The 9,613-nt window shown below is 37.8% G+C and overlaps 1 protein-coding gene across 1 annotated transcript; it reads right to left on the bottom strand.

Moving 5' to 3' along the window:
• LOC133327983 (serine-rich adhesin for platelets-like) lies at positions 1-9,317 on the bottom strand. Its single transcript, XM_061536532.1, has 3 exons — positions 8,292-9,317; positions 6,660-8,250; positions 1-218 (listed from the first exon to the last, which is right to left on the bottom strand). Exons 1-3 carry the CDS (start codon positions 9,315-9,317, stop codon positions 1-3), a joined length of 2,835 nt encoding a protein of 944 aa, XP_061392516.1.
• Positions 9,318-9,613: the final 296 nt, after the last annotated feature.

Raw genomic sequence — 9,613 nt, 5'->3', positions numbered from 1 at the left:
CTAGTAGCTGCAATAGCTGGACTGGCTAATGGAGGTGGAGGTACTACTGGAGGTGGTGCGAATGTTGGCGCTGGAGGTACAACTGGTGGTACTGGAGGTACAACTGGTGGTATTGGAGGTACAATTGGTGGCACTGGAGGTACAACTGGTGGTATTAATATTGGCGCTGGAGGTACAACTGGTGGTACTGGAGATACAACTGGTGGTATTAATATTGGCTCTGGAGGTTCAACTGGTGGTCTTAATATTGGCGTTAGAAGTGCAACTGGTGGTGCCCAAAGATATTTCAACTATCCTGTTTATAATTTGTCGCCACAATATTATCCCTATTCTTTCTAATTTTCTTTTCTAATTATTATTGCCGAACTTGTACCCCCAATCCTAACTTGTAAAACAATAAATTAAAAACAAATGTAAAACTGTTTTTTTTTTCGTGCAGTAAAAATTGTTTGCAATGAAGTTTAGTTAGAAAATATTGCAAAATATTTAAGAAGGTGTATCCACCACAGAGTTTAAACACGTTTACAGTGCTAACAAGTATTAAAAATAGTAGGTTGCGGTTATGGTTGAGTGGGCATATTTCCCTATTGGTGATTCTAGGACTGGGATTAGAGGGTTAGAATCACACCCAGGAGGATTAAAATTGGATTAGGCGGTATCCGAATTGCATTATCCCGTAGCTGCTATTAGAAAGGGTTCTCTAATATGAACTAGGAATATTGATTTCGCTCGAAAATTAGCGAAAATCTCATATTTTGGACCAAAAACCAAGCTGTAAAATCGTCATCGATTGGATAGCAATGTAGGTCAGGAATAACGTGTTATTTGGGACCGATTGGATTAATCATTTTTGAGTTATCGTGCCCGCCAATCGTAAAAACGCTGTTTTGTGGTGTGCCATGGTCATTACATTTTTAAAGAATGCTTGGCAATTAAATTATAATGATGGTCTTCGGAGTCCTGACAAGGAATCGCCTATCTTAAGGCGATTCCTTGTCAGAAAAGAAAAGTGGGCGAAAGTTCATTCCTTTTTGCTCTTGGCCATCGATGAAGACACTTCTGAAACAGAGGTTCGCAAACATATGCTACTTTGGAGATTTGATTTTTTATTACTTTTATTTTTGAAGTCAAAGGTTCGGCAATTATCATTCTAAAGTACAAGGTACAAAAAATACAATCAACAACTTGGCCCCAACGAGAGAGTTCCAACAGGTGCACCACCAGATCCTGTGGTGCTCAGGTATTCTCTGAACGCCAGACGGTCTACAAAAAATCGGACTAATATTTCCCATTTTCGAACTTGATTTAGCTTTGAAAAAAAATATTACGATTTATAAAGTTTGGATTAAATATAAAATGATCATACCAAAACCCTATATGTATGAATCTCAATAGTTCAATAGAACTATCGGATTCGTTCAAATTATTTTCAAAATATATATAGTTTTGCCAAATACGTCTATTTGGAGGAAAATCCAAGATTCGGGTAAAAAAACAAACCGAATATTCAGATAATAAAACCGATAATAGTCCAGTTCAGTTAATGATGTGTATATAAGGTATTGAAACCGGTTTTATTTCTTGAATAACCAGTTCAAGAATTTAGAAACCCGGTTCTTTTTTCTTCGAAATTTATTTTTATGGCGTATTTGGCATAGCTATAGCTGTTTATGAAAATAATTTGGACGAATCCGACAGTTGTACATAATAAGGAATTCATAAATATAGGGGTTTAGTGACAAGAGACGGCTAAAATTGACAATAGACCATTAAAACGTTACAATATCGATTGAGGTCCCAACTTACAATCTTATTAACACCGATTTCCACAAAACTCAATAACGTCATTCTAGTCTCAATATGATACGTTGTGCAAAATTTTGAATCAATCACACAAACAATAGAAGTTTGGTGCACCATTTATCTAAAACCTGACGAACATACATATGGGAGCTATATCTAAATCTCAACTGATTCGAACGAAACTTGTCAGAGATTAATTTATACTAATCTAAGCACATTGTATAAAAATTGTGAGCCAGTCGGACAAACTGTAGTCTTGAGTGCACAATTTACATAAAATCGGAAGAAAATATATATGAGAGCTATATTAAATCTAAACCGATTTTCACGGAACGTAGTACACATCATTCTACAATAAATTAAGTGCGCTTCGTCAAATTTCGTGCAAATCGAAAGAAATGTAGCGGCTTTGTTGCACCATAATATATTTATGGGAGCTTTATTTAAATCTGAACCGATTTTCCCGAATCGACACCTATTTCAGTATGTTATGCCAAATTTAGTGCAAATCGAAAGATATATAGGGACTTTGGTGCTCCATTAACATAGAATCGATTGAAAATATATATGGGAGCTATATCGAAATCTGAACCGATTTTCACGAAACTTAACACGCATCACGAACGAAAATATATATGGGAGCTTTAGCTAAATCTGAACCAATTTTTTCCAATTTCAATTAAGTTCGTCCTTGGGCCAAGTAAAAGATTTGTGCCAATTTTCATCCAATTGCATTTGTAAAAAAATGCAGGTCCCATTTATGATCCGAATTGGACAGACAGACAGACGGACGACTCAGAAAGTGATGCTATGCATATTCTCAAAAGGAATCATGTGTCTATCTGGTTTCCTTTCGCCTGTTACAAACATATGCACAAAGACATAATACCCTGCCCTACAGTGTGGTGAAGCGTATAAAAAATATTAACACGCCATATCTCCGAACTTTGACCTGTGGCGAATTTTTTCATTCTGGATGTTTCATATAGTCACCAAGGTGTTTTATAGCCAAAATGAATTTTCCAACTCATAGACCATGTCCTCTATTTTGTTTCACAGTGTAAATTGGATACCATTTTCGGTGTGAAGATTCCATAAAGTACATCGAAAGATGTATTGAGCAAACAATAAGTACCACATTAATAAAATCCATACTTTAGGAACGGTATGGTATGCTCGTATAATTCATTATTACGTTGTGTTTGTTTAAAATTGAGCGGCCATAGACTCTGATCGCAAAACATTTCTGCTATGCGTATTTCATTACTTTATTTATTGTTTAAACACACACACATCCACACTTATGTATGTACAGCATGACTTGTTGTTGTTTATAAAATTTATTTTTTGCTATCATCGAAATTCATGTTTGATTTCTTATTATGTACATATGTGCATGTGTGTGTGTATTCGTTATGGTTTACTCTTCATGATGAATCACTGGTGTATGATTAGTGGTCCGCGGTCTTTGTAACTATTCGAAGTGTTCGCCAAATAATGAACACATTTAAATCTGTCATCGTATGATAGTCAACTGTGATTACATACACTGCTGTGCAAAATTATAGCTGGGGTTTTTTATTATATTTTTACTTCACTTATTGACCATAGGGTTAGGTCAATTACCAAAAAAGTAAACGTGGTACATTTGTACCTATTGAATTTGCCGCTGTAATTCTTTAAAAAATGGCTCTCTCCTGAGTTTTTTTTTTGTATATAGGTATCAGAGTTTTATATATGTACTCAAAATTAGATGTATAGATATACGAGATCAATGTCTCTCAAGTATTTTCTATAAAAACACCGAACTCAGGTCCTTCGAAAAAAAAGTTTTCTTTATAAAAATGTTTCCTATAGAAGAAAATATCAACCTGAGGAGAAAAATGAAAATTGGTTTCTATAGAAGAAAATATCAAGGTGAGGATCATTATTTCTAGAAAATAAACCCGTCGTGAGGGTTTATATTTTTTTCTATAGAAAAAAAGCATCGATCTAAGTGTCTGTGAAATTTTTGTCTATAGAATAAAACACCGACTTCGATCTGAAGATCTATGAGGGTATAAACAATATTACACTGAGGTGGTGTGATTTTTTATATAAAAAACACCGACCTGAGGGAAATTATTTCAATAGAAAAAAAAACCAAAACACTGACTTGAGGGTCTGTGAAATTGTTACCTATAGAAACCGATCTTCAGTTGGGAACGGACAATAATCATTGTTTTAATATTTTTATACCAAAGGGAAACCGAGCGAAACCAAGACTTCTACGCTTCGACCTGTTGGCTTCATATTGTCTAGGATTATATATAAATCGAGCCATATCTAAATCTGAACCAACTTTCATGAAACTTAGCACACGTCATTCTAGACTTAGTTCAGTACGCTATGCGAAATTTTTAAATCTATATCTAAATCTGAATCGATTTTCACGAAACTTAAAACGCCTCTTTCTAGACTTAATTCAGTACGCTATGCAGAATTTCGTGAAAATCGAAAGAAGTACAGGGGCTTTGGTACACTATTCACATTAAATCGGACGAATTTCAATCGGGTTCGTGCTTGGGCCAAATAAATTAACTGTGCCAAATTTCATCCAAGTCGGATTATAAATGCGACCTATACTTTGTTTAGATTTTAACATGGACAGGCAGGCAGAAGGACGACGGACATGCATGAATCGACTCAGAAAGTGATTCTATTGATATTCTCAAACGGAACCGTGTGTCTATCTCGTTTCGGGTTTGTTATCGGAAATTCGGTTAAAGGAGTCAGAATGAAGTCCGAAAATTAAAACACCAAACCAACGGCTTTGGTGCAGGCACATCCTCCTGTAGGAATGAAGAAGGAAAGCTGGTGATAGATACAGATAGCGTGTTGAGGATCTGGAAGAAGCAATTTGCAAAGCTTCTGCTATCAAATAGTAACAGTGAAGAAGATACCTCAGAGCCAATTAGAGATGACGGTAAAGATTGTATACCACCTAGCCAATATGAAGAATAATATAATGGCAGGTACCGATGGATTACCAGCCGATTAGTACAATATGGCTAGAGGAATGCATGCTCAATGATTGGAACCCCGAAAAGGAGACAACTATAAAGGAAGAAGTATGTCTTCTTCCCAGTACATCCTGAAAAACACCACGAAAAAAACCTCGACATATTCCACATATACGTCGACTATAAAGCCGCATTCGGCAGCACAATCCGCTCAGAGGTGTTTAAAGTCGCATCTGCGTTCGGCATTCTTGTGAAATAAACATTTAACATCCTGCTGGACTCTGTACACCAAACAACACCTGTTACTAGCCTACGCCGACGACATAATGGGTCGAACATTGAGAGCGGTAACAGCCACCTTTGAACGAATTGAGAAGGAGTCTGCCAAAGTGGGAATGACAGTAAATGGCGCAAGACTTCCAGTAAGCTCGGACCTGTGGAACTTGAAAACTACAGCTTCGAAGTTTGAATAATTTGATATATCTCGGTACCTCCATAAGCAAAACTAATAACATCGGTTTTGAAATCCAGCGAAGAAAAGACGCTAATACTACCCGTGCTGTTGTATGGATCTGAAACATGGGTACTTACGCAAGCAGATGAGGCAGCTCCTGGAGTGTTTGAGAGCAAAATTCTCCGAAAGATATATGGTCCGATCTGCATTGTCAGTGAATATCGCCGTCGAATGAACCATGAGTTGTACCATCTATTCTCGGACATCGGCATTGCCAGACGAATCGAGCTGCATGACCTACGTTGGCTAGGTCATGTTGTGAGAATGGATGAGGATGCCCCAGCTCAAAAGGCATATAAAAGCGAGTCAAGTCATGCTTCAAGCAGAAGGGGAAGGCCACGAATTCGATATAAAGATCAAGTGGAAGACAACATCTCGAAAGATGGTCATTCAAATAGGATGAGCTGCGCACAAGTCCGGCGCGGATGGAAATCAAAAAACAAGATTTTTAATTTTCAATACATTTTGGAAGACGTAAAAATTACCTAGACTTTACAATCTTATTTTTGGGATAGTTGATTTTTTATTGAATAGTTGGTGGAAACATTTCCGATGGGTTTCGGCACTTCGTTCCACACAGAAATGCAACGAAGTTATTTCTGGGTTACCGCTTAGAGCACATATCGCAATGAAAAAGTTTTTTGACCTTTCATTACACGTGCCTTCCATTTTTTAAGCCTACGCGTCGGTATCAAATAACAAAAAAACATCACAAATTTTGCTTAACCTGTGCATCTTCCCCCTTCTCCAAGCAGCCCTTTTTAGTATAAGCCTCAAATGTGTTTTCCTCTTTATTGAAAAATATTCAAATAACATCTTGAAAGACGATCATAAAAGCAGACCATCAAAAAAATCCAATAAAAAAGTGAAAATCTTCATTGAACTAATCTTTACATGCTGTTCGGATCAAATTATAGGTGATGGCTAACTCCATTTATTGTATAAATAGGGAAATATCGAATTTGGAAAACTCATTCTATAACTGTCAACTGAACTAGAAAGATGTCATTTCGAAGATTGTTGTGTACGTTCGCTTTGGTTCTATTAACCACAAGTTGTGTCTTTTCGACTGTATTATTCGACGGCGCGAATACTGATTATCGAACATTTGTACATCATTTTTTTCATAAACATAAATATGGTGGAAGGCCGCCGCCACCGACTACAACGCCAGATGTTGCTACTACAAAATCACCGCAGGAAACTCTCAAAGATCTTCTACCGCTGATAACACAGGCTATTAAGGATGCTGGTATCGGAGGAGGAAGTGGTACCGGAGGTGCTGGTACTGGTACGGGAGGCGCTGGCACAGGAGGTACTGGTACAGGAGGTACTGGTACAGGAGGCACTGGTACAGGAGGTACTGGTACAGGAGGTACTGGTACAGGAGGTACTGGTACAGGAAGTGCTGGTACTGGCTCTGGTACAGGAGGTGCTGGTACTGGCTCTGGTACAGGAGGTGCTGGTACTGGCTCTGGTACAGGAAGTGCTGGTACTGGCTCTGGTACAGGAGGTGCTGGTACTGGCTCTGGTACAGGTGGTACCACTGGTAATACTGGTACCGGTACTACTGGTACAGGTAATACTAATACCGGTACTACAGGTACCGGTACTACTAATACCGGCAATACTGGTACCGGTACTACTACTACCGGTACTACTAATACCGATACTACTAATACCGGTAATACTGGTACTACTAATACCGGTAATACTGGTACTACTAATACCGGTAATACTGGTACTACTAATACCGGCAATACTGGTACCGATACTACTAATACCGGTAATACTGGTACTACTAATACCGATACTACTAATACCGGTAATACTGGTACTACTAATACCGGTAATACTGGTACTACTAATACCGGTACGACTAATACCGGTAATACTGGTACTACTAATACCGGTAATACCGGTACTACTAATACCGGTAATACTGGTACTACTAATACCGGTAATACTGGTACTACTAATACCGGTAATACTGGTACTACTAATACCGGTAATACTGGTACTACTAATACCGGTAATACTGGTACTACTAATACCGGCAATACTGGTACCGATACTACTAATACCGGTACTACTAATACCGGTAATACTAATACCGGTAATACCGGTACTACTAATACCGATACTACTAATACCGGTAATACTGGTACTACTAATACCGGTACGACTAATACCGGTAATACTGGTACTACTAATACCGGTAATACTGGTACTACTAATACCGGCAATACTGGTACCGATACTACTAATACCGGTACTACTAATACCGGTAATACTGGTACTACTAATACCGGTAATACCGGTACTACTAATACCGATACTACTAATACCGGTAATACTGGTACTACTAATACCGGTACTACTACTACCGGTACTACTAATACCGGTAATACTGGTACTACTAATACCGGTAATACTGGTACTACTAATACCGGTACGACTAATACCGGTAATACTGGTACTACTAATACCGGTAATACCGGTACTACTAATACCGATACTACTAATACCGGTAATACTGGTACTACTAATACCGGTAATACTGGTACTACTAATACCGGTAATACTGGTACTACTAATACCGGTAATACTGGTACTACTAATACCGGTAATACTGGTACTACTAATACCGGTAATACTGGTACTACTAATACCGGTACTACTAATACCGGTAATACTGGTACTACTAATACCGGTACTACTAATACCGATACTACTAATACCGGTAATACTGGTACTACTAATACCGGTAATACTGGTACTACTAATACCGGTACTACTAATACCGGTAATACTGGTACTACTAATACCGGTAATACTGGTACTACTAATACCGGTAATACTGGTACTACTAATACCGGTAATACTGGTACTACTAATACCGGTAATACTGGTACTGCTAATACCGGTAATACTGGTACTACTAATACCGGTAATACTGGTACTACTAATACCGGTACAATACCGGTAATACTGGTACTACTAATACCGGTAATACTGGTACTACTAATACCGGTACGACTAATACCGGTAATACTGGTACTACTAATACCGGTAATACTGGTACTACTAATACCGGTAATACTGGTACTACTAATACCGGCAATACTGGTACCGATACTACTAATACCGGTAATACTGGTACTACTAATACCGGTAATACCGGTACTACTAATACCGATACTACTAATACCGGTAATACTGGTACTACTAATACCGGTAATACTGGTACTACTAATACCGGTACGACTAATACCGGTAATACTGGTACTACTAATACCGGTAATACCGGTACGACTAATACCGGTACGACTAATACCGGTAATACTGGTACTACTAATACCGGTACTACTACTACCGGTACTACTAATACCGGTAATACTGGTACTACTAATACCGGTAATACTGGTACTACTAATACCGGTAATACTGGTACTACTAATACCGGTAATACTGGTACTACTAATACCGGTAATACTGGTACTACTAATACCGGTACTACTAATACCGGTAATACTGGTACTACTAATACCGGTAATACTGGTACTACTAATACCGGTAATACTGGTACTACTAATACCGGTACTACTAATACCGGTAATACCGGTACTACTAATACCGGTAATACTGGTACTACTAATACCGGTAATACTGGTACTACTAATACCGGTACTACTACTACCGGTACTACTAATACCGGTAATACTGGTACTACTAATACCGGTAATACTGGTACTACTAATACCGGTAATACTGGTACTACTAATACCGGTACTACTAATACCGGTAATACTGGTACTACTAATACCGGTAATACTGGTACTACTAATACCGGTACTACTACTACCGGTACTACTAATACCGATACTACTACTACCGGTACTACTAATACCGATAAGACTGGTACGAACACTACTACTGCTACTAGATATTCCAATTATCCAAGTTCTTATTATTATTATGGTCCCCCTGGTGGTCATGCCTATAGGCCTCCTCCACCTGCTATGTATGGTCTTCCACCGACTAATCATTATGCTCCAATTTCAACATTGCCATATCCATATCAATATTATTATTATTGAAAACGAAACCTTTAAAAAATAAATTGAAAAAATATTAAACATAAAGTTATTTTATTTTAATGGACAATTTCGAATTAACTTTGCGCAAACATCACACTTCACTTAGTGATTAGGGGAGACGGAGACACATTCGGCACTTTTTTGAGCTCTATATCTCAGTACTTATACTACAAACATATGATAAATTTGTATTA

The sequence above is a fragment of the Musca vetustissima genome, unplaced genomic scaffold, assembly GCF_032173495.1.
Source record: "Musca vetustissima isolate MV318-11 ecotype Yass unplaced genomic scaffold, APGP_CSIRO_Mvet_v1 utg20399, whole genome shotgun sequence".
NCBI lineage: Eukaryota > Metazoa > Arthropoda > Insecta > Diptera > Muscidae > Musca > Musca vetustissima.
The sequence above is the reverse complement of the archived record's forward strand: the minus strand, read 5'-3'. Positions and strand labels throughout refer to the sequence as shown.